This window comes from Bombus fervidus, chromosome 6 (assembly GCF_041682495.2).
Source record: "Bombus fervidus isolate BK054 chromosome 6, iyBomFerv1, whole genome shotgun sequence".
Lineage (NCBI taxonomy): Eukaryota > Metazoa > Arthropoda > Insecta > Hymenoptera > Apidae > Bombus > Bombus fervidus.
In genome coordinates this window covers 14013564-14039164 of record NC_091522.1, presented here as the reverse complement: position 1 = coordinate 14039164, position 25601 = coordinate 14013564, and the positions used below count along the sequence as shown (strand labels likewise).

The 25601-nt window shown below is 31.4% G+C and overlaps 7 protein-coding genes across 13 annotated transcripts; 4 read left to right on the top strand and 3 right to left on the bottom strand.

Moving 5' to 3' along the window:
* Positions 1 to 2292: 2292 nt before the first annotated feature.
* On the bottom strand, positions 2293 to 2727 carry LOC139988032 (histone H4). The gene has a single exon (XM_072004951.1). The coding sequence runs from the start codon at positions 2657 to 2659 to the stop codon at positions 2348 to 2350; it is 312 nt and encodes a 103-aa protein (XP_071861052.1). The 5' UTR covers positions 2660 to 2727; the 3' UTR covers positions 2293 to 2347.
* A 2865-nt stretch (positions 2728 to 5592) lies between these two features.
* On the bottom strand, positions 5593 to 9496 carry LOC139988599 (chymotrypsin-like protease CTRL-1). Of its 3 annotated transcripts, none has more exons than XM_072006237.1 (5): positions 9322 to 9496; positions 6747 to 6809; positions 6292 to 6648; positions 5965 to 6194; positions 5593 to 5882 (listed from the first exon to the last, which is right to left on the bottom strand). In XM_072006237.1, exons 3-5 carry the CDS (start codon positions 6572 to 6574, stop codon positions 5718 to 5720), a joined length of 678 nt encoding a protein of 225 aa, XP_071862338.1. In that variant the 5' UTR covers positions 6575 to 6648; positions 6747 to 6809; positions 9322 to 9496; the 3' UTR covers positions 5593 to 5717. The 3 variants fall into 3 exon arrangements, with proteins under 3 accessions (XP_071862338.1, XP_071862336.1, XP_071862337.1); XM_072006235.1 differs by lacking the exon at positions 9322 to 9496 and adding an exon at positions 6909 to 7192; XM_072006236.1 differs by lacking the exon at positions 9322 to 9496 and having other exon boundaries at positions 6292 to 6651; positions 6747 to 6779.
* LOC139988603 (histone H3) lies at positions 9494 to 10005 on the top strand. The gene has a single exon (XM_072006245.1). It carries the CDS (start codon positions 9547 to 9549, stop codon positions 9955 to 9957), a length of 411 nt encoding a protein of 136 aa, XP_071862346.1. The 5' UTR covers positions 9494 to 9546; the 3' UTR covers positions 9958 to 10005.
* An 874-nt stretch (positions 10006 to 10879) lies between these two features.
* LOC139988601 (probable oligoribonuclease) lies at positions 10880 to 12615 on the top strand. The gene is made up of 4 exons (XM_072006240.1): positions 10880 to 11192; positions 11346 to 11507; positions 11611 to 11831; positions 11929 to 12615. Exons 1-4 carry the CDS (start codon positions 11148 to 11150, stop codon positions 12059 to 12061), a joined length of 561 nt encoding a protein of 186 aa, XP_071862341.1. The 5' UTR covers positions 10880 to 11147; the 3' UTR covers positions 12062 to 12615.
* A 623-nt stretch (positions 12616 to 13238) lies between these two features.
* On the top strand, positions 13239 to 18196 carry LOC139988577 (kinesin-like protein Klp61F). The gene is made up of 16 exons (XM_072006176.1): positions 13239 to 13886; positions 13974 to 14121; positions 14199 to 14348; positions 14496 to 14656; positions 14732 to 14881; positions 14972 to 15208; positions 15309 to 15684; positions 15766 to 16037; positions 16116 to 16255; positions 16322 to 16440; positions 16508 to 16852; positions 16910 to 17137; positions 17222 to 17401; positions 17471 to 17693; positions 17792 to 17913; positions 17987 to 18196. The coding sequence occupies exons 1-16, from the start codon at positions 13822 to 13824 to the stop codon at positions 18035 to 18037; spliced, it is 2967 nt and encodes a 988-aa protein (XP_071862277.1). The 5' UTR covers positions 13239 to 13821; the 3' UTR covers positions 18038 to 18196.
* Positions 18197 to 18481: 285 nt separating this feature from the next.
* Positions 18482 to 20828, top strand: Gphr (golgi pH regulator). 3 transcript variants are annotated; one of them, XM_072006212.1, is made up of 8 exons: positions 18482 to 18658; positions 19047 to 19210; positions 19263 to 19369; positions 19441 to 19851; positions 19931 to 20112; positions 20177 to 20362; positions 20454 to 20519; positions 20592 to 20828. In XM_072006212.1, the coding sequence occupies exons 1-8, from the start codon at positions 18617 to 18619 to the stop codon at positions 20790 to 20792; spliced, it is 1359 nt and encodes a 452-aa protein (XP_071862313.1). In that variant the 5' UTR covers positions 18482 to 18616; the 3' UTR covers positions 20793 to 20828. The 3 variants fall into 3 exon arrangements, with proteins under 3 accessions (XP_071862313.1, XP_071862315.1, XP_071862314.1); XM_072006214.1 differs by having other exon boundaries at positions 18485 to 18723; XM_072006213.1 differs by having other exon boundaries at positions 18486 to 18698.
* Positions 20829 to 21172: 344 nt separating this feature from the next.
* On the bottom strand, positions 21173 to 24907 carry Gcs2alpha (glucosidase 2 subunit alpha). Of its 3 annotated transcripts, none has more exons than XM_072006179.1 (5): positions 24762 to 24907; positions 24207 to 24302; positions 23718 to 24125; positions 21503 to 23652; positions 21173 to 21426 (listed from the first exon to the last, which is right to left on the bottom strand). In XM_072006179.1, exons 1-5 carry the CDS (start codon positions 24776 to 24778, stop codon positions 21314 to 21316), a joined length of 2784 nt encoding a protein of 927 aa, XP_071862280.1. In that variant the 5' UTR covers positions 24779 to 24907; the 3' UTR covers positions 21173 to 21313. The 3 variants fall into 3 exon arrangements, with proteins under 3 accessions (XP_071862280.1, XP_071862278.1, XP_071862279.1); XM_072006177.1 differs by lacking the exon at positions 24762 to 24907 and adding an exon at positions 24375 to 24725; XM_072006178.1 differs by lacking the exon at positions 24762 to 24907 and adding an exon at positions 24375 to 24725 and having other exon boundaries at positions 21503 to 23647; positions 23722 to 24125.
* Positions 24908 to 25601: the final 694 nt, after the last annotated feature.

Below are 25601 nucleotides of genomic sequence, written 5' to 3'. Positions count from 1 at the left end.
ATTATTACTGGAATTATATAGTTGTAATTGACAGGGTGTGTTGCATTTTGAATTTGAGTTACTATTTGTGTTGCAATAGTTGGTGTGGGAATGTTTGGTATATTGTGGAAAGTTGTGACTAATAATTCAGCTTTCTCCTTCTTTAAAAAGGCCTGGGTTTCTAGAGAAGGTATTGATAAGTAGTTATTGTGTAGTGTGTTATATATTCTCTAGAGAGTTATCTGTTATGCTGAGGGTTTAGATTTGGTGGTGCCACTTTGCTTGTTTTAATTTTTCTATGTGGTTTTTGATTTGTGTGGTGAGAATGTTTCTGGCTAGTTTGTGTTTTGGGAATCTTATTGTCCATTTTTGGATTTGATGAGCTGGTGTAGAAAATGATCAGAAGTTATTGTGTACGTGTATGTCTTGGTTTTTAAAGTGGATTTTTTGTATGCGTTATGTAGCTTGTTTTCTGCAGCTTTTCTATCTTGCAGTCAATATTTTGCAGATTAATAAGATATGTGTTTATTCTGTGTCTATTGCAAAGGTTTCTGTTGGGGTTTTTTTTATTATAATTTGACTTGTCCATGTGCTTGGTAGTATAAGCATTGTATGAATGGTTTTTTGGAGTCATATTTTTCCCAATGCATCTATGAGTGAAATATGACTCTCTACTTTCCTGATTTCTAATACAGTGGTTCCTGGAGTGAATGTGATTTTGTATATTGGGTAGCTTGAGAATTGGTCATTTTGTATTTGGGTACAGGATGTTGGCTTTAGATTATGGCTTTTGAATTCTGTCAATATATCATGGTGATCTATTTTAGGAAGTCCTTTTAAGGACATTGTTATGGCCTTCTCTTGTGTAAAGAGTAATTATGGAATTGGATATTGTTTTTGGTACAAAATGTCTTAAATTTGATATGTTGCTGAGTGTTTCTAAAGATTACTTTAGTTTAGTTTAAAAAACATTTGATTCAGAAGCCATCATCATATATATTATAGAGATCTTTTTGTGTGTGTATGTAGAATAATGGACCAGGATGGTTTACATGATGTGTGTTTTGTTTTTATATTATCTATGTATGTTTCTATGTCTTTTGTTTTGTTTGAGTTTATGAGTAAAGGGGGTGTGCTTTTTGGGGATTGGTTGTGTTCAGTGTTGAAGCAGTTCCTAAGTAATTTGAATGGATTAAAGGTTGTTAAGTTTAGTGTGAGAGTTAGTACCATACTCACAGTTTCTGGACCTTGGACTTGTATGGTTACTATTTTGTTTTAATCTTTTAGTAACATAGATCTTCTTTAGTAGGGTTCTCTATTCTGTCTTTTAGCTTGCCTGGAGGTTGTTCATAGTTTATTTTGTCATTTTTCCTTGACTTTGAGACCTTGAAAGGATAATCATGGTACCCGCCAGCCCACAGTCGTTTTAATGATGTTGATTTGTGCTAGACTTTCTGATGAATGGGTGTATATTACATTGTAAATGTTTTGTTTCCCCTGGTTTCGTTGTTCGCTAAAGAACTCAAGTTGCGAACCTGCTGATCAGTTCTTTTCGTTTCGTTATCAAGGATGAACCTTAATATACCTATTCTCAATGAATGTTATCGGATAGATTAATAATCGGCAATATATATTCGTAACAAAGACAAAATTATAATTGTACTTTAATATGATCATTGCAAATTTCATATTTATACCGAGAAATTTATGCATATTGTATGATTTTACTCGGACGCCATATTTGTTTCATCTGTAGTCAGTCCAATGAGTCGAATTGATAATAAAAAATACACGTGGTAATAAGCGGTAATTCGATTGTGCACTGACCTAACCAAACTTGTCGTTGTAACCAAATAGTCCTTTCTATGCATTCGAAGCACGATTCTTACAGAGTTGGCTGATGTTACTCACGACAATACGAAAACAAAAATTATACATACATATCATTTGTAACTAGCTACATATTTGTAATGACAAAAAACTCAATAAATCACTTTCTGTAAGAATAATAACGCTATGAGATGTACTGCCAGATATTCACGTCGAACTTTTACCAAAGGAAAACCATAATTAACTTTTCAAACACAAACGGCCCTTTTCAGCGCCAATAATTCTTTCTAAAGGAATAATAGAATAATAGTAATAATAGAAGCGATACCCTACAAACAGATTGTATCGAATTATTCAATAAATTATTTGAACATATGAACAAAATTAATCAGGAATTACAAATACATAAGGCAATTTTATTTGAAAAATATGTATCACGAGGTATTCTAAATGAAGAACGAGTGTTCTTATGTTAGGAAAAAATTGTGGCCCTGAAAAGGGCCGTTTTGCTGATTGCATATCACAATGATTTTGTATTTTAACCTCCAAAACCATAAAGAGTGCGTCCTTGTCTCTTCAGAGCGTATACAACATCCATAGCTGTTACAGTCTTTCGTTTAGCGTGTTCGGTGTACGTAACCGCATCACGAATGACGTTTTCTAGAAAAACTTTTAAGACACCACGAGTTTCCTCGTAAATCAAGCCAGATATGCGTTTAACACCACCACGACGAGCCAAGCGACGAATTGCTGGTTTCGTGATACCCTGGATGTTATCACGAAGTACCTTCCTGTGACGCTTCGCTCCTCCCTTTCCCAATCCCTTTCCTCCCTTTCCACGGCCAGTCATGTTGAAAAATTTACTGCTTACTAGTGAAGGATGATTTTGTTCTGATAAATACCACGTTACCTCTAAGGTTACTAGATTCGTCTCTGGTGTCGCATCGAGTGCCAGCGCTTTTATACATTCGAGTAGGTATATTCCCCACCACTTTTATATCAGCCAATTAGATGTCGCAACGTATCAAGCCGAGATTATATATATCAGTACCGTCAAACATCTGCAGTACATATTCAAAAGCGCAGCATCCTAGAAGGTTCTTTGCTCATATAACGAACCATGACTCGCATTAATCAGTGCAATAGTAAGATAATGAAACCTAAAAGCTCGAAAAGTTACGTCATTCGAAAGGTGCCTCCTTATCAAAAATGCACGAAATTGTTAATACCCAAGAAATCATTGGAAAAGCTTGTACACGAAATCTGTCGGAATGTACAACAAAATAAAAAAATAAATAACATATGAATGTCTATTTGAATAATCAATCGGAATAGTTGAATTATTCGTATCTTTATCGCTAAAAGGATAAACGAACAAAAAACATTTCACATCTTTTTTATGGGCTACAAGATTTTAGAAGCATATGTATCTTTTTTACGATGACATTTGCTGTAAAATCTAATATGTACATGTGTGGATCGTTTAGAGGATCAAATCGACAACAACTCAAGTTAATAAGGATCAGAAATCGATGGCGACTTATATAAGTATATATACCTGTACATCTGTCATGGAATGGGTTGTCATTGGAATGCGGAACGTATAATGAATCTTCCTGTGAGTTGGCCATCGTTGTTGTATACCAGATGATATTTATCGAAGAGAATGTATTACAGAGTTTAACAAGTGATAGCGGTGATTGAATAATCGAGATGTCGATGACGATGTGTTTAGGTTCGATACGGAATACACTGTCAACGGGATGACGATTGTAATTTGGGACTCGACGTACTTATTCACTGGACTAGTCGAACTTATCGGATTGAACCTCAGTTCAAGTGAAACTGTCCTTATATATTCCTCTTTGTACCTCTCTGTAACCCACAAGTCAATATTTGATTTTAAGGAAAGCTATTTAATTCCTCCATACCTCCGTTACCCGTCAGGTACCCGTCCCTCCCGTGACCGTGGCTACGTTCAACGACCCATTATGTCACTTTGAGACAAACATAATTGGCTTAACTCATAAACAGCTATTTCTCAGTTTTATTGTTTAAGTACGACTATAATATAAAGTCTGGACTAAAGTATTGGGGACTTCCCCAAACATTCCAAAAGAAATAATCTCCGACACATATATTTCGGATTTAAAAAATCATGTTTTATGTGTTTACGTGTAGAAAGTACGTGGGAATACAAGATAGATAAACACTCGAAACTTTGGCTATATAGAACCATACATACGCCCAAAGAAACTTAATATAGAATCAATATCCCTCTCATTGCTTAATACATACTTTAAAAAATTAATACTACGATAATAAAATTAATAATACGATATTACTGCATACATTCTATGGATTATAACTTTGTACATTGAAACATGGAATAGATGTTACTGCATAATCTTTGTTGCTTTTTTCAATTTTTAATGAAATATTTAAGAGAAGCGTCCGATAATGAATTACCATAAGAAATTTTAATTATCGATTAAACTGTTATTATGCCGTAAATATCACTACAATTTATTAAATTTAAACTGAAAAGGGAAATCACAAGACCAAGAGGAAGCAGAACGTTCTTAAAAATATCTTAAATCTTGCAGTTTTGTTCAAGGCCCTTTGCCCTGAAAACGAATATCTATCTTCCAAATGTAGCTGCATTCTTCGTCGGTTAGTCGGCATATGTATATGTATACATGTAACGTATACTACATATGTACTTTAGAATCTCCGGAGCTATGCTGTTGAGACCTTACTCCACCAACTACATATCACATGGCCAGTCGAGTCAGCAAAGGGATCTCCCCTCCGTTTTGCAGCTGCCCAGGTGTATCCGTTGAATATTTTCTGAGAACAAAAGACCCGCCGGCACACCGTCTACCAGTCCACCTTTAGATATTTGAATTTACGTTGCTTCCAACTTATGTACATACACTAAATCAAAAGATATTTATAGATACAAAAAGATTACAGACATATTAATTTCTAATTTACATACGTTTGAATTTTTTATCTCATACTTTGGTTAAGAAAAGATACTTTTGTTTCGAGATACTTTCGAAAGACTATTACAAATCAACTATTAAGAATCAAAAAGTGATTTATTGATTATACGGATTAAAGACAACTAGTCGCACACAGATTAATACTCCTCAAAACAATATTTGTTAGTAAAAAAAAAAAAAATATTTCTCAATCAATATCTCTGAAGGTAATACTCCATGAGACGGTATGTACTTCACAAGACAATACTTCGCGAGACTCATCGCATTTGTCACGTAAAATAAAAAAAGAAATTTAAGAAAAAAAGAAACTTTATTTTTTTTGTTGTTTGCAATACACTTCCGAGCTCTAGGCTCACTAGCTCTGTTCAAGACTGACTTGGATGATTTTAGGGGAGTATTTAAATTCTTTTATTCGTGGGAGTGGGTAAAGGCTTCGATCATATATTTCTGAGAACGGATAGAGTGACCGAATGTGATCCGATGGTCACCCATGCTAAGGTGCTTGGAATTTCGCTATCTTATCGCTTTGTTTAGTCGGATTTCGTCTGTGACACATTCGTTGTCGATAATGTAGATCTTCTTCCTGTTGGATGTTTTTTTTCAAAAGCCCAATTTTTTACGAAGCGAGGCAGGAACGTAAGGCGAAAAGGTTTACGATGCGTCGATTACGAATTTAAGAATCTGGTAATCGGTTTCGTAAACGGTTTCCTTGGAATCGTGTTAAAATGCGGAAATTTCGATAGCATCGTAAACGTAGCTACAAGCTGCGAATGACTAAAATTTTCTATAACCCAATTTTATTTATAATACATAGAATATATGAAAATATGATTAACAGATAGATAACAATAACCACCATTATTCTTGTAAAACCGCTAATATAATAAGTACAAGATTTTTTTAAAAGCGAAGTTTGGTAACTTGTTGAATCCAATCGACGAATTTATTGACTCGGGTGAACACGCCAGGTTTATTACTGGGACAATATCCGTCTCCATAGCTAACGATTCCGATTTGAAGAGGGACATTATTTTTTAATACGATCAACGGGCCACCGCTATCACCCTGCATTTTCAATAAAACCAATAAAGTTTCGTATTTTTAAGCAAAAAATTGCAAAAAAAGAGGAAACGATAGGATGCTTTACCTGACATGCGTCTTCATGGTATGTGGCTGAAGTGCATATGTGTTTCTCCGTAATAGACCAAATCAAGGAGCATTGATTATTCGAAATAATTGGTAGAAACGCGTACTTTAGTCTTTTCGTTCCACCTCCGGAAGGTCCGTCTTTTCCCCATCCGATGACCACACCCGTTTTGTCAGCGAATGATGTTTTCATGTAGTTGTAACCTGCGAGCTTAATAGGTTGAATGCTCTCTAAAAATTAAAAGAATGATTTAATACAGACATAATATATTTTTACATACGAATCTGCTTGTTGGACACGTTTCTTCTTTGATAATGAGAATCTTACCACTGAATGGAATATTGCGTGGCATGTACAATAGTGCGATATCATTCAAGGTTGTTTGATAATTCGGGTGACGTATAGCTTTGTTCGTCAACATCGCTACACCAGGCCCGTTATAGAAATTATAGTCTATCCCGGTTTTGTTGCAAGTACCAAAAACAACAAGAAATTGACTAGGTACAGATGCTACGCAATGACCTGCTGTTAACACCCATCTTGAGGAGATAATCGTTCCACCGCACTGTGAGATCATTCCATTGCCCATCAATCGATGCACCACGGCCATAAATGGAAATTGATTTGGTATTGCGAATTGTCCACCGGCGATTCTGGCCGGTTCTAATTCATCCACTTCTTCTTCTTCTTTGTTTCGTTTTGTTTTTTATTATCAAACTCAATTTAATAAATTAATTGTATAAAAACTCAAGCGTCTTTTTTAAACCAATATATCTACTTACCATAAGAAGATTCGGATATCAAGTTTGTATCCCATTGATCGCAGAAGACATTACGGTTCACAGCTAAAGCGAGGAAAATGAAAATGTATAAAGACTTAACACTTATCGAAATCATAATGGCTTGTGTAAAATCCACTGATAGATTTTTCTTTATATACCTACTCTTTGTTTGCGCTTGCTTAAAAATGATGTTAGTGTTTTTATTGGAAAAGTACTAGAACCAAAGGCAATTAAGAAGCGTAAAAAATCTCATTGGAAAACGAAGTCGGCTATGCCTTTCGAAATCCACCCTTCGAGGCATCTAACTGTTGGGATTCTGTCCCCACTACGTTCACGATTTTTGTTCTTTGTTTCTGACAAAGGCAAAACGATCGTGTCGTTTTTTATGCGGTGCAACAGCTATGCAGAGAGAGAGAGAGAGAGAGAGAGAGAGAGAGAGAGAGAGAGAGAGAGAGAGAGAGAGAGAGAGAGAGAGAGAGAGAGAGAGAGAGAGAGAGAGAGAGAGAGAGAGAGAGAGAGAGAGAGAGAGAGAGAGAGAGAGAGAGAGAGAGAGAGAGAGAGAGAGAGAGAGAGAGAGAGAGAGAGAGAGAGAGAGAGAGAGAAATTTTTATCGTACGAAGGAAAATGATTTCGTATCATGGTATGCAGAAGGATAGTGCCGCATTGGTTAAGTGTGTCTTTGCTTCGTTAATTGCCTGTCGCCGTTATCACCACCCAGAGTTGAGATTGACTTCGTGAAGCCAAGAGAAAGATACTTGAAATTTTTTGGAAGTGTATCTCCACTTGGTTGGTAATTAAGAAAGCATTTCGAAAGGCATGGAAAAGTAAAACCAGATTACTTTAACGTCTCTGCTGGTTACTGTTTAAATTTAAACGAAACATTGGAAACATTTCAGAAACATTGGAACGATTGATGAACGCGTTACATTTTCGACCAATGAGAATTGAACGATGTTTTCTATAAAAGCAGATGAACCGAATATAAACGCGAGACGAGCGCGAGACAACATTGTGTATGTTAGTATTTCAGTAAATATAGATATTCTAAGTGTTCGTTTTCCAATTAGTATAATAGATTGTTTATATTTTAACAAGTATAGATATTTTGTGTGTTTATGTTGTAATAAGTAAGCGTATTCAATAATGACTCTCAAAGCCACGAAGGTAATGAAAAAAATAGAAATGAATCCGAAAAATATTAGTATGAAGAAAATGGATCGAAAGAGAAAAAAAAAGCGGAAGGAGACTTATGCGATTTATATCTATAAAGTACTTAAACAAGTTCATCCAGACACAGGTATTTCGAGCAAGGCCATGAACATTATGAATTCTTTTGTACATGATATATTCGAGAGAATTGCTACCGAATCATCTCGTTTGGCCAAGTATAACAAGCGAAGTACTATTACATCGAGAGAGATACAAACCGCTGTCAGGCTTTTATTGCCTGGAGAACTTGCTAAGCACGCAGTTAGCGAAGGTACAAAGGCAGTTACTAAATATACAAATACCAAATAAACAAAAGAACGTCTCCTTTCACAAACTTAAAATAATTGGCCCTTTTTAGGGCCACCAATTTCTTTCTTTCATTGGAACTTTCTCTTGTTTTCCTTTCTAATTCTTCTAATCGATTAGAATTGTAATCTGAGTAGAATTTAAATAAACATCATTCGCAATACTATCTATTAAGTATGTATTATCCAATCAAGATACGTGTATGTAGCAAGATCAAAAACTATAGAATAACGGCACCGATTAGTATCATAGACTTGGAGTTGTAACATTGTATTTGTATCACGCAATAAACGATATATGATTACCTCATTTAGAAATAGCAAAACTGCAAATATCAATTACTATTTTAACAAATTGGGAAACAAGGAGAACAAAGTGTAATATAAATATAAATATCTATTTATATTAGAAGCCCAGAATATTAAAAGAATTACAAGTAGGCAAAATCGTTATTACGGTCTTATAAAAGAATGTATATGTAGTACATAGTACTAAGAAAGGTTGAAAACTTCTTTATACAACTCCTATCAAAATTTTAGGTTCTCGTGTGCCCATATTTCTATGGCTCCATTTGTCTTCAAATACATATATCTGAAATATAATTCAGAAACTTAAACATGTATATCTTATTAACTACATCGTATTAACCACCTGTTTGTCATAATAATATATCATCGACCTCATCTAACGACAGACCATAACGAGAAATTAATGTTTAGCTATTAATATTTATTTTAATTTTAAACGTAGTAAACTGTCTTATTGTACAAACGGAGAATTACCATACATTTAAAAAGATGTGATAGTTCTAAAAAGGATCGATTATACAAAATTAATCTCAATTTAACCTCCGAAATCGTACCATGTTTTGCTTTGGTAAGCAGATAAGGTATGTACAATATACATAGATGCAAGCTTGGCGAATAAGAATTTTAAAGTTAACTGACAGTTAGATTGTAATTTTATTGAGCGGGAGCAGAACATAGCTGGTTTTATGGTGCCTCTTTTGGATTGTAATTGTAGCGATAATTACTCTTTTAATTAAAAAGTTATTAAATACCTCTGTATATGATAAACACTGATCCCCCACTATTATCGAGCTGGCCAATCCAAAATATCTTCCCTTAATTGACTGCCCCTTCTCGATTGCAACGAACCAATCAAACGCTCAAAGCTCCTGCCTCGTAAGATATATAAACTCCGAGTCGTCGTCGGAGCTAGGACGAGTTCCTATATTTATATTTATGTACTGAGTTCTGCGACCGTATTATAATATTGGAGTATAATGGCTCGTACTAAGCAGACTGCTCGTAAATCAACTGGTGGTAAAGCGCCCCGAAAGCAATTGGCGACAAAGGCTGCGCGTAAAAGTGCACCTGCAACTGGGGGAGTGAAGAAACCTCATCGTTATCGTCCTGGAACTGTTGCTCTTCGTGAAATTCGAAGATACCAAAAAAGTACTGAGCTTTTGATCCGTAAATTGCCTTTCCAACGGCTTGTTCGTGAAATTGCACAGGACTTCAAAACTGACCTGCGTTTCCAAAGTTCAGCAGTTATGGCGCTTCAAGAAGCAAGCGAGGCCTACCTAGTTGGGCTCTTTGAAGACACGAATCTTTGTGCTATTCACGCTAAGAGGGTTACTATTATGCCAAAAGATATCCAATTGGCGCGCAGAATTCGCGGAGAACGGGCTTAAATATCTTTCTGGCAGCAAAAATAAAAACGGTCCTTTTCAGGGCCAACAGTCCTTTTCTCGAAAGAACAGTTCGGTATTCGCTACATTACATTATTCATGTACATTTTATTCATATATTCTTTTGATTGTAATTCATAATAGGAAGAACTACAGCTTAAATTAAAAAAGAACATTCTACAACAGAGTATAATTTGAATTCTAACTTGTTAATTTTTATGTACAGGTCTATTTCGTCTACATAATAGATATCGTTTTGAGTAAGTAGCTTGTCATTAATATACTTGTTTATATGTATATGAGTTTGACTGGTATTATTAAACATACAATTAAACAGTGTTTATATTGAGATATTGGAAATATTTGAAATTTTATTATGTTCTATAAAAGAACAAAAATATGAAAAAATCCTCAATATTTTTAAAAACCGTTGTATCTAGAAAAGTGAAATTTGGACAGTATATATACATATTCATTTTATGACGTACACATGGAAGAAATAATTTTTGGAAATGCGGACTCCAAAATGGTAGAAAACATTTTTTTTTTAAAGATATTCCACTCCACCCATATTCCACGAGCTGTTTAATATAATAATATATTAAATGACTTATTATATTTAATGACTTGATATATTAAAAATAATTTGATATATAATTGATACTGTACGCTGTACGAAAAGGAAAGGAAACGCATAGACATAGAAAAGAGTCATTCTAGTTTCTATAAGGTTTTCATTTCAAGGTAACATTCAGTAAACTTTATATATAAACTTATTATAACTGAACTTATTTTTATTAAAGTATTTAATGAAATTAAAATATAAGTTTTTTGTATAATAGTTATATCATAGTATATTATAATTATACTTTATATAATCAATTATGTAATTATATTAGTATAGACATTCCATTTGGGATTAGGTTATGTTTCAATCTTATGTTTCACGTTTTTTCATACGAGAAATATGTTGTTTCGATAATTATAAAATATCAATTATTATGTAATGATGCTTGTAATATATATCAAAATTGAAAATCAATTTATGCAAATCAATTTATCTATATTAAAATTTTCTTTATAAGAATAAATTTCAATATAGTGATAAAAGAGAAAGATAAACTATCTTTTAAATCCTTTTCCAAGAATAGTGATAAACAGATCTTATATTTTAGATCTCATCAAGGGAACATATGGCATATGACAATCGTGATTGTATCGTATGGATAGACACAGAAGTAAATATTTTATGAAACTTTTTCTAGGTTAAGTTATAATATACACTCATGAGGATTTATATACATATTTGATTGCTTTAGTTTTTCTGAATATACAATCACTGTAATCATAAACTTAAACGTACAAAAATATTATGTTAAACTCCTTTTTAGTTAACTGGACTTGATATAGAAAAGGATACAATTTTGGAAGTTGCTTGTTTGATAACTGACAAAGATTTGAACATTATAAGTGAAGAATTTAATGTTGTAATTAATCAACCAGATGTAGTGTTAGAAAATATGGGTGAATGGTGTACTAACTGGCATACAAAGGTGAATCAACTATCTTTTATTATAGTAATTATTTGAACTTTAAACATGCATTTATAACTGATATTTATCATAAGATCATATCATATTTTTCATATTTTTCCAGACTGGTCTGATAGCAGAATCTAAATGTAGCAAACTTAGTTTAAAGGATGTAGAGCAAATGTTACTTAACTTGTTAAAAAAGTACATTCCAAGTAAAAGTTGTCCTCTAGCGGGTAATACAGTTTACATGGATCGTTTATTCTTACTAAAATTTATGCCATTAGTCAATGATTATTTACATTATAGAATTATTGATTGCAGTGCGATTAAAGAATTAGTCAGGTATTTGCATTTAAATTATCTATATACTCTAGTGATAACTATTATAGATTATATTTAATTTACATTACTTTTAAAAATAATGCATAATTTATTTTAGGAGATGGCATCCAACAATTTATAAAAATATGCCAAAAAAGAAACTTTGTCATAGAGCTTTATCTGATATCAAAGAAAGTATAAATGAACTAAAATATTATAAAACGAATATATTTACAGCTTTTATGGTGTAGCACCCAGGTTCATATTCTATGGGTTACAATCTCTCATGGTTATCTTTACAAATAGCTATGTTTTATTACAAATGTTTTTATATAAACCTCTTATATAAAGAGGGGAAGTGAAAAGTGAAGTTATTGGAAAAAGTTTGGGAAGGAGACACTAGTATAGCAAAATATCTTAATTTATGAAATATATTAATTTATTACATTTACAGTAGTATATGCAAACAATTCATGAACAGTTCTGATCCATGTAGATGCAACTGAAAGAAATTTGAATAACTAAAACATTAAGCACGTTTATCAGTAATACAATTTTAGGATTACATTTATATGTTTCATGTAATTCACTCAAACTATTAAGAAAATATTCTAATCCATAATTTTAAAAAGAATCAATTTCTTTTGTAGAAAGATTTTGTCAAATCCGTAAAATTAATGAACTTACACGAGTTTTGAATAAAACAGTACAGAGTCCATGCCTAATCTGGATAATTTGAATTATTTTCACTTTAAAACATGGTGAATATTTTTAGAACATAAATAAATAGATATGGGAAAGTTAATACTATAAAATCTTATTACACGTACAACGAGGAATATTTCTTTTACAAAATTTCAAGATTATCATCTTTTTTAAGTAAAACTATATGTTCATTTTTTTTGTAACTTTGTAGAGCGCGAAAAAATAAATTTAAAAACCTTAATAACCATATCGTCCCCATAATTTATTCTTAAGATATTTGCGTCTGAACTGTCCGTATGTAACATCTAATTATGTTGAATCGACAAATGGCAAAATTAAAAAATTCAAATTCTTCGACTCCTAGGCAGAATGTGTTAAATTTTGACGGCTCAAATGAAACTTTACAATATGAGGGATTATTTGAGATTAGTTTTATCTAAATATTCTTTCTTCTTTTTAGTTTCATAGCAATTTTAAAAATCGCCCCATTGATGGATCTAGGAACTTTGAAAAATTATAACCATTTAACAGTAAAACAGTGAAATTAATTTCTTTATAATTAAAGAATGATATTTCTCGAACCATAAAGCGAGTTCTTGAACTGTTCAAGAGTTAAATTAAAGCTTCAACTCTCATAAATCTAGTCTGTATATTATTCCGATTTTCTACGTAATTCTATTTATTATATGCAATTAATACAATACCCTTCTTTCATTACGTATTTGAAGGGATTGGAAGTGTTTCAGAGCGTATCAGTAACTGTACATTTATCTATAGTCTGTCCAACGAAACGAGACAGTAAACGAAAAAAAATTTGGTTGCCGCGATTGCAATTATTGGTTGCCGACTAGTAATAGTCGAATTTCGCTTCTTCACTGCCTTGTCTCTATAATATATGTAAAAATTTTATTATTGATTTTGAAAGTTACATAAAAAGATTTATAGATATTTGATTTTTTTGTAATCATTACACAATAGATTAATATAACTATTGTCTTCGTGTAGTTAGTTAATTACTTAATTTCTTTTCTCTTTGGAGATTGTAGAGTGATATTTTGGTTTCGCTTTGGTAATTTATAGAGTAACTGAGGATAAATTTTTGTGATTTTATGTACAGTTCGATGTAAGAGACCTCTGTTGGGACTGTTGTAAAACATAGAATTTAAATTGTTCAACGGTTAATAATATAAGGAAGCGTTTATATACAATGTGAAAGGTAGTGACTTATTCTACGAAAAAAGAGACGAATGTTTAAGGTGAAATAACTAAAAGCGATCAGAGTATAAAGAAAATTTATTCCACAAAAATGAACGACACGCGTAATGCGAAAAAAGAGAAAAAGCAACATATACAAGTCTTTGTCCGTGTCAGGTAATTACATATTAAACTATGAAGTACTTATACAAAACTTTATTTTAAAATGTAATTCTATATTGATATTGCTTTGTTTTATGGTAGGCCAATAAATAATGCTGAGAAAGTCGGGAAATCGGTAACAGTTGTTGATATACCATCTAATAAAGAAGTGGTCATTCGGGAAAGACCCCATGATAAATTTACAAAAAAGTTTACGTTTGACAAAGTATTTGGACCTCATTCAAAGCAGGTACGTCTTTCAATTAGTATTTAGTATTATATAGATAGCATTTAAAAAAAGATGAATAATTATTAATAAATTTTTAGATACAAGTATATAATGCAGTTGTCAGTTCTTTGCTGGAGGAAGTTTTGGCTGGATATAATTGCACAGTGTTTGCATATGGACAAACTGGTACTGGAAAGACTTTCACAATGGAAGGAACTGACAATGATCCATCATTACATTGGCAAACAGTTGGTTTAACATTTTCTTTCTACAAATAGTAGTCTTGAAATAGACAACATAAAAGAATATATTATATATTATAATGTATGCATATATATATAGAGATATATATGAATACACACATATATATATGTATATATGTATAAAATTTATAGGATACCACTGCTGGAATCATACCTCGAGCTTTAAGTCATTTATTTGATGAGTTGCGTGTATTGGGCGTACAGGAATACTCAGTAAGAGTAAGCTATTTAGAATTATACAATGAGGAAATATTTGATTTATTATCTCCTAGTGAGGATGCTGCTAAAATAAGGTATTTGATTTTTATACCTTTTGTTCATGTATTGCTATTTTGGCCAAATCAAAATTCTGTATAATGATTTAAAAGGATATATGAAGATCCAACTAAAAAAGGTGCTGTAATAGTACATGGTTTAGAAGAAATGTCAATACATACTAAAAATGAAGTATTTAACATCCTTCAGAAAGGATCAGAAAAACGGCAGACTGCAGCTACTCTGATGAATGCTCATTCAAGGTTAAAAAATATTCTGCTTTTATATTTTAAATAGCTACTTATGTCTATCTTATTTCATGAAATTCAATATTAATATTATTTGCGTTTTAGTCGTTCCCACACAATATTTTCTATTACTGTTCATATAAGAGAGAATACTATAGAGGGTGAAGAGCTATTGAAAACAGGAAAACTAAATTTAGTTGATCTGGCTGGTAGTGAGAATGTTGGAAGGTCTGGTGCTGTTGACCGAAGAGCAAGAGAAGCAGGCAATATCAATCAATCTCTATTAACCTTAGGTCGAGTTATAACAGCACTAGCAGAAAAAGCTCCACACGTACCTTATAGGTAAAATTAAGTAATTATTAATAAATTAATATAAATTCTGATAGTTAATTTATAACACACATTCAAATATTGAATTTTCTTGTTTATCTTTTGTGTACAGAGAATCTAAATTAACACGGTTGCTCCAAGAATCATTAGGTGGACGTACAAGAACTTCAATAATTGCTACAATATCTCCTGCTAGTATTAATCTTGAAGAAACCTTGTCAACATTAGATTATGCACACCGTGCTAAAAATATCACAAATCGACCTGAAGTTAATCAAAAATTTTCTAAGAAGGCATTACTTCAAGAATATATTGAAGAAATTGAAAAATTAAAGAAAGATTTAATAGCATGTCGTGAACGAAATGGTATTTATTTAACTCCAGACAGTTACAATGAAATGCAATCTTTGATAGAATATCAAAGCAAAGAAATAGAGGAAAAAGTGAATCATATTAAAGCACTTGAAGAATGTATGAACTCTAAAGAGGTGATTGTTGATCAAAGTTTTATAATTTCTATTATGTTCTTATTGTATTACACAATGCAAAAATCAAAATTATTATTTTAGCGAATATTTAACGAATTAAAATCAATAACTTCCAAACAAGCAAATGAACTATTAAGTACAAAAAATGAATTGAAAAGCACAGTAAATGCTTTAATGTCAACGTCAACACGCTTGGCAATATCGGAACGAGAAAAAGAGGAACAAAAATTTCTTGTTGAAAAACATGCAAATACTGAAAATATTCTTTTATCACAAGTACAAACAGTTTTAGATGTTGCTGATACAGCTACCTCAGATGTAAATAAACTTCATGACAAAATCTTCCGTAAATTGTAAGCATTTTCACTCAGATAAAATTCTAAATTTTAAATTATATTTGTGAATTTAAAATTAACATTTTATATTTATAGACAAATAGGACAACAAAATAAATCTCTTGGACAACAGTTTAAGAACAACATTAAAGAACGAATCCAAAAAATTGAAGCTGATATTGCATCACATACCAAAAATTTAATGCAATTCTCTACATCTATGAAGGATCATATTGGTAAGTAGAATGTTCAATAGAAATATTGAATTTTGTAAGTAAATACTTACTATTTTACTTCTTTAGAAGCGCAAAGTATATCAGTTAGTGAGGACATTGGAAAGGCGATTCAAGTTATGTCCCAGGATCTTGTTAATTTTAAACAAAATATTATCAATGAGTTGATGAAAAATATGGATGATTCTGTATGTAACAAAATACAATTAATATTTTTATTATGAAATTCATCAAATTATAATATTTATTTTTTAGTATTTAAGATATCAACAATGGTTAGGAAATGAAAGCGAAAATGTTACAGCTATGACTAATAAAAAGATTAGTATATTAAATAATATTTCTTCCCATATTGTACAAAAATTTCATCAGTTATTGGAGAATAAACTAGCTGAAGGTTTGCAAGCACTAAACACTGATATTTCTCAAAATATTGATAACTTAATAGAATCTACAAAAGAATCAATGACATCAATTTCTAAATGTTCAACTGAAAAGCGGGTTCGCTTAAATAACGATATGTTAGAAATTAGAGAACATATTGAAAATATTCGACAAGATCAAAATGATATTATCGAGAAACGGACAAATTTTGCAAAGGTACGTTACTTTAAAAAAAGACTATATTGTTGTAGTCCTGATATTGTCTACTTGCAGATGATGGACGATTTGCAACGTTGTTTCAATGAGGTACAAAAGGAGCAAGAAGAGAATCATTTTTCAATATGCAATATATTAGACAACATTGATGAAACTTGTAGAACTATAAATAATCAAGCTTCAGATACTTGCAAAATAAAGACAGAAAAACAAAATGATTTACAAGAAAGATTTCGAAGTGATCTAGAAATAGTAAAAAAAGTAGTTGTTGAAGGAACAGATAAGGTAAAAAATACTGAATTTCTTAGGAAAGCAGATTCCCTATTGCACAATATTATGAGGTAATTTGATATTCATTTCTTTTGATAGTCTCGATTGTTGAACGAAAGCGCTATAGCACAAGGTAAAATATCAATAGATCAGTTCCAATCGAACATAAATAAGAATTGTGATACGTTAATGAGTTTTAAAAATTACGTGGAAAATAATATTACGGAAATGCAGCAGAAGATGGCAAAAGATAAAAACTTTATTTTATCAGTAATCAATGTAAGTTGGCACCTAAAATTGTTCAAGTTATTTCGATTCTCATTTTATTTTTAATATTATGGTTTTCAGGATATGTATATGAAAGTTTATAACACTAGCAATGAACATATAAAATGTTTTGATGATTGTAAAATGGCATTTATGACTGTATTTACAGAAATGAGTAAAAAGCTTGAGAGTGAAAATATTAATGCGGAAAATGTGAATAGTAAAATTATTTTAGAAATGCAAGCAATACTTGATCAAGTTGACAAATTCTTTACAGAAGATTTATATCGCGATAATCCAACAGGTATGATCAATTATTCACTAGTATTTATACTATTGTTATATATATTGCATGCATATCCATAATTTTGAAAAATTATTTGTTTAACTGAAATTAAATAGGTTTAACTCCTGCAAAGAAGGAGTTTCAGTATTCTAAAAAGCTTATTAAAACATCTCCACATGAACGACTACTTAAAAGGTATAGAGAAACACTTAAAGATATTGAAGATACAGAGAATGAGGTAAGTTTGGATGTACAGTACTTTTAATATAGATTTAATAAAATATTTTGCTTATTGTATTTATCTCCATTAGCCTGTAATACCATTGAATACATCTATAAAACAAGCTGCAGATACAAGCTGAGAAATAACCTTCGAAGAAATTATAACATCGTATTTAGTATGTGGAAATTTATTAATTATGAATTTTTAAATTTTATAACCATAAATACTTTATAACCAATGCGACAAAATAAAATTGAACATATGTATATTAAAATAGTAAACGTAATATTTGATTAAATCTTTTTATAAACCTTTATTTCTTCCTTATTTTATTGAATTTACCTTTAGTTTGTACAAACGGATTCATAGGTAGTATCTGCAGTAGTTCATAATAATTTTTATTAGTTTGATACCGTTTTCCGAAGAGTAGTCTTTATAAAATATAATGCACTGTATCAAAATAAGTATAAAATTTTTTAGTTCAATATGTTACAGAAATCGATATTTAAATCTTCTCAATGATGTTTGTACATGTATAAATATGCATTTATCACAACATAATTTGTAAAGGATGCGGAGTGGGGAAAATCTTATAGTAACGACTACTACGTTATGTGCAGTGACAAATTCCTTGGCGTATTCTAACAAGCATCAATTGATGCTCTCTGACGAGATCAATTTCATACTTTGCAATGCGAAGTGTGTGTGACATTAAAAAATGGGTTTCTTGGAAGATACATTCGTGATTTTAATCACACAGGTGGAAATTTATTTCCACTAATATAAATAGATTCTTGCCGGTACTCGTAGATGTTACAGAATTAGGTTATAAATGATTGATATTTTTATTAAAGGATTGTAACTGTAATATTTATGTTTTTCTATTATACATCATTTTTATTAATAACATATTTACGTTTCATAAATATTGAAATGCAAATTAATAAATTAAATTTTGTGAAATTATTTTAAAATTTCTGTGTAATAGTCAAGCGTTAGCTTTATTAAATTTTTATAACGTACTATGTATTGTCTGTATTAATGTTAATAATTTTATAATAAATGTGCCAGTCCGAAATTGTGTAATCTGTTTTTAGACCTAATTAGTTTATTTTTACCTTTTTATGTATTTGTATTGCATATTGCAGATTATCTTCTTCTTGGGAGGATGGGTATTTTTTGTAAAAAAATTATTTCGGGATTATGAAGTTCATCACAGATTAGTACAACTAATTTTTTCCACAACATTTTCACTATCTTGTACTATGTTCGAACTAATTATTTTTGAAATAGTTGGAGTTCTTGACTCCAGGTAAGTAAATGATATTTTTAAATTGATTATTAATAACATAATGTATATTTAGTTCTAGATATTTTCATTGGAATGTTGGCCTTTATATGCTGCTATTTATGGTAATTGTTTTGATTCCATTTTATATAGCATATTTCATCATTAGCAATATCAGATTTGGTGAGTGTATTTTATAAATATTTACATTAGTATGTAATACTAAATATATTAAATGATCATTTTTTTTATAGTAAGACTGAAATTAATAAGGCCATTAACAGTTGTTGTATATCTCTTTTATCTTTACTTGTTTTGGAAAGTGGGAAATCCCTTTCCAATCTTAAGTCCAAAAAAAGGCCTATTATCCATTGAACAAGGTGTTAGTAGAATAGGAGTTATTGGTGTCACTGTTATGGCACTATTATCAGGATTTGGTGCTGTAAATTATCCATATACTTCAATGGCCTATTTTATGAGACCTGTAACATATGCCGACGTACAGGCTATAGAAAAACGATTATTACAAACAATGGATATGATCGTGGCTAAGAAAAAGAGAATGGCATTAGCTAAGAAGGGAGAAGTTGTAGGGCAAACTGAAGCTAGATCTCGACTTTGGGGGATGTTTGGTCCTTTAAGTGGTACTAAAAGTAATCAGGAAAGTATGTATTATATTCTTTGATATGATTAGGATATAAAATAGTTTTGTTTACATGTACATTTCATGAAATGTAATCGCAGATATTAAACAGTTACAAACTGAAGTTACAGCGTTAGAAGAATTATCTCGGCAATTATTTTTAGAAGCACACGATATTCAAAATGCAAGAGAACGTTTAGAATGGGCTGCTACTTGGCAGGGGAAATATTTTAATGTTTTAGGGTACTTTTTCTCTGTGTATTGTACTTGGAAAATATTCATTGTAAGCATCTATACAATAGAATTGCATACAAAATTATAGATTTGAAGTCTATGTTTTCTTCTAGTCAACAATTAATATTGTTTTCGATCGCGTGGGCAAAAAAGATCCCGTAACTAGAGCAATTGAAATTGCAGTACACTGGATTGGTTTTGATATCGATGTTACATTTTGGTCCCAACACATCTCTTTCTATCTTGTTGGTTGTATTGTATTAACATCAATTCGTGGTTTATTACTAACACTCACGAAGGTATGTTTGAAGCAAATATTCTTTGCACTATTTCGAAAACATTTAGAAGTTTGAAAATATCTATTAAATACTTATTATTCTGTTATTTCAGTTTTTTTACGCGATATCAAGCAGCAAATCATCGAATATTATCGTACTTATACTTGCTCAAATAATGGTAAGATTATTTTATTTCATATGGATAAAAGTTTATTGCTTTTTTGATAATATAATTATGTGTTTTTTATAGGGTATGTATTTTGTCTCGTCTGTGCTTCTAATGCGAATGAATATGCCTGCGGAATATCGGATTATAATAACTCAAGTTTTAGGAGAATTGCAATTTAATTTTTATCATAGGTGGTTTGATGTTATATTTTTGGTATCTGCATTATCATCAATAGTATTTTTATATTTAGCTCATAAACAAGCACCCGCAGAACGTATTTAATTTAATAAAACATCTTTTTACGATGAAAATAAAAAATTTCTTTGTAATTTCATGTTTACAGCTCCTTTGATTACATTTTTACAACAAAATAGGTTTGTTTAACGAAATAAGAAATAAACAACATCATGTAGAATTAAAAATTAATTATAAAATATATGAACATAAAACTTAATGTATTAAGTATTTAAATATTTATTCAAAGGAACATATTTAATGTTCCTACCTCTAATATGTACTTACATATGATAATGCTCCTATATATGTTTTGTCCAAGTTAACATGCATAATTATAAATTTTACACATTAAGTAATAGTTTTACATTATCTATTGTTTAATTAATTCAAAGTAATCTTTAATTTGGTGAAATATCTGATATATATATCATTTACATTAACTCTATGTTGTATTTATCTCGTTACGGTATACAATGGCATTTTGATCACACATAGCTAACAAAAATACGTGAATAATAGAAAATTGGCATTAATGTATGATTACTGAGTCTATGATGAGTAAACTTCTAATGGATCAGTTCGATAGACCATTCTTCTCCCATATTTACACCTGGCTTACGCACGGTTAATACATTATTGTTTGGATTGTATTTAGTCTCCAAATTAACCTTTGCCATACCTAAAACACAAATAATTCGTAATTTAATTATAATGTTAAATGATACGTTTTTTAATTGAATTAGGATGATACATACTGCGTGAATTTAATATAGCAGATTTAACACCTTTAGGTGGATTTGCAATATCTACCCTTTCCAACCAGCTTTCTGTCTGATATGAAGATGATTTGTCGATAAATGTAGACGTTAATTTATTTCTTTCAAAACTGAGTCTTAAATATAAGTATTTTCCATGACGATATTCAAAGCTAGCTTCGTCATCGATGTACAATGTGCCATTAGCTTTACCCGCAGAATCTGTTGTAACTATCAAAGTATAGGGATCATTTTTCATTGCGACTGTACTACGACGTATTCTCATTTTACGTGGAACGATAGAGCCGCCTCTTTGGAATACCGGAATTTTATGAAGAGTCACCGGAATATTAACTAAACCTGGCCGATAATATGGTTGCATGGTATCAACGTCATACCAAATTACTGTGCCTTCTCCAGGGAAATATACGTTGACATCTGTAACTGATGGTTGAAAGACCGGGCGTACAAGTATAGAGTCACCGATTAATATTTCATCATCGATAGCATATGTCTCAGTTTCACTTGGATAATGAGCCCATAAAGGTCGCACTACCGGAGTGCCATTTACTTCATGTTCTCGGAAAAGTGTATACCATAATGGTAGATATGAATATCTCATTCTAAAAGCCTCTTTGACAATTTGAAGAGTTTCTTCGTTAAATAACCAAGGTTCGCGCCGTTTAGTTTCAATATGAGAATGCTGACGATAAAAAGGAAGCCAGGCACCAGCTTGATTCCATCTAATGAACAGTTCAGAGTCTGGATTTTTGAAGAAACCAGCAACATCTGCTCCACAGAATGACATTCCAGAAACGGCTAAAGAGAGGCACATTGGATAACTTACACGTAGGTGATCCCAATCGCCTGTATTATCGCCAGTCCACATAGCTGTATAACGTTGTGAACCAGCGAAGAAAGATCTCACAAGTGTAAATGGCCGTAGTGTGCCTTCTGATCTTCTAAATAAAGCTTCATACGTAGCCATAGACAAAAGAAGTCCATTAATATTGTGAACACTTCTATGCTCCCAACCACCATAATGGATTACATCTTTAGGCATAGTTACTTCGGGACCATTAAATACGCTTGGTTCGTTCATATCATTCCAGATGTACACATCATTAGTGGTACCATGGAATTTATCTAAACTATATTGACTGATATAATATTCTCGTACCGCCGGATCGAAAAAGTCCAAATACGAAGATGATCCTGGCCAACACCAACCCTCGTAGTCTTTTCCATCTCTTGTTTTAATGTAATAACCCATTTTTGTGGCATCATTATGCAAAAAGTAACCAGGATCACGTTTAATATGCGGATCAATAATTACAACCAATTTTCTACCTTTTGCAGTTAAATTATGCACCATTTCAATAGGATTTGGAAATTTTCGTCCGTCCCAAGTAAAATATTTTTTACTGTCGGTGTACTCGATATCGAGCCACATAACATCCAAAGGTAAATCATGTGTATCAAAATTTTCTGCTACTTGTATAACATCATCTTGATCGTTGTAATTCCAACGACTTTGATGATAGCCTAAAGTAAACATTTGAGGTAATGGTGCTGTACCTGTTAAAGTTGTGTACTGTTTAAATACATCCAGAGGTTTAGGACCTAACATAAAGAATACATCTATTACACCAGCTTCTGACATGAAATGAGCATCCACTTGTGATTTTTTAGCAGATCGAGATACAAAGTTTACAATACTTTCTACAACATTATTGTCTGTACTTGATAAAATATCGACCCACGTTTCTGCAGCATTATGCCAAAAGATGCCAGTTGTTCTTTCTTTACCATGAGCATAGAGAACAGGTATTGCTCCATAAATTGACATTCTTTCATTGACTTCATATTCAAATACATCTAAATTGTATAATCTGTAAGGATCAGATTGTTTTGTAGATTTTAGAGCAAAGGAATCTGCATGTTCTGGTACACCATATGCATATTCAGCACCAGGAAAGCTGAAATCCAAAGCAATTGCTTCTGGGCCAAAAGGTTTTGAGTCATGATGAGTTTTAAAACTTTCCTCCCAAGCGCCTGGATCATCATCTGCACCATCACCTGGAGCATCACTATTGCCATTTATTTCAGCATTTTCAGCATTTTCAGCATTTTCTTCTTGTTCCGGTTTCCTGTTAATCGTTATTAAAAAATGTAATTAATTATGTATATTTAATAATAGCTTTATGAAACATACTTAGGTTTTATACGATGATGTTCAAATCTCATAAGACCTCTTGCATTTGCAGACACAACCAATATATTCTGAGAGTATAAATCCACTCTAAATGGACTAGTATATAATATAACTTTGTTTTCTCCACTTGTTATAATTATATGATCTGTAGTTTTTTCAATTAAATTTAATGTAGATACTTGTGGTTGATCCTGAAGAGCATATTCAGGCTCATATCTGTCGTGTAATGGATTTTTTTCATTGATATGGAGTCTAAATGTATTATCCTTTAATGCAGTTAATTGCAATATATAAAGAACTCTTGTATCCTTATTAAACAACTCTATACTTATACTGGATTCATTTTGAGTTAAAGTATTTGTTAAAAGTTGATATGGTGTTTTTCCAGGCTCAACTTTTCTGCAACGTCTAATAATATTGATATAGTATTAATATTAGTAGCATAATTAGTTAAATTTTTAGAAATGATAGACAGTATTGGAAACTTACCTGCAAAAGCTACTCTGTTCGCATGTTTTAAATACATCTCTATTAACTGCATCGATAAGAAGGAAGGAACAGACTAATAGAAATATTAATCCCAATCTACAATATAAAATATTAAGCTCATAAAATTTTCTGTTATGAAAAATACTTTAATTTATTAATATTAATTACGTTTTATTCCTGAACAATAGCGGAAAGAACATTATTATGTATTTTGTTATTTGTTATTGTTGCTTTTGTAATACACTTAATTGTATTCTCATTTTACGTTAAAACGGCCTCCTGTTTTTAATGACTCTGAACTGATAATAACATTTTTATAAACAAATTAAACAGAGAAAAGTAATGCTGCGTGCCGAATCAAATCACGGTATTATCATGGACACGTCAGCGTAATCATGATTGGATTATAACAGTAAATACATAAAGAAGTCTAATTTGTTATTTTGTATAAGCAAGATGAATTAAGTACGGAATAATTTATGGAGTGATGTATTCCGTTCATGAAGAATTAACTTCGTTTTTTGAAGGTTAAAAGGCCGAAAGTAAGTAACTTACCGCACGTATGAGGCCATGTTGAAAAGTGATTTTTGCCACAGATGAGATATAAAATAGACTCATTACCTTATGGGACTGGGTATTCCATGTTCTGAAATACCGATTGCACAAAAAATCAGAAATTTCGTTATGCTACAAAGGAGGTCCATACAATACACATATGTTGATGGGATATAGAATAGATCTGATATGTAATCAGAGATGAGAAACGAAGATCCTTTTGCCTATAATATGATTTCTATATTTGCTGTAGCAAATCGCAGATTTTTCTGAAGTCGGTATTTCAGAACGTGAGACACGTAGCTCTATATAATGTCGTATCTATTTTGTATTTAGACAATGGTTATATCATCTACGTTTCAGAGCGGCAAGTTTAGGAATTGTTCAGGATTCTCTATATTTTGTTTCGAATTTGGAAATATCATTATTTATTATCTATCGTAAAATATATTTGAAAAGTTATAATGGAGGAAAGAATATTCAACACAGCAAAGTTATATTTCTTCCTTCAAGGCATGAAATTAACTGATCAAAGAATAGATTAATCATTGCCAGGTTTATAAAGGTAATTATGATTCGTCCATTTTATATAACATCGCACATTCAGTTTATTTGAATTACAAGAGTAATGCATTCAGTCGGCAGGGAAAATACAGTCCTATATAACTATATATTACATAATATAGAAGTTTGGCACTCGGATCGATTCATTTTGGGGATGTAAAAAAGCCTAACTGTTCGTTTCTAGCATATTCATTAATCAACACACGTATCTCTGTTAAAAACGTTTTCTTATCTCTCTTTGCCACACGATTGGAACTATCATATTAATGCATATGC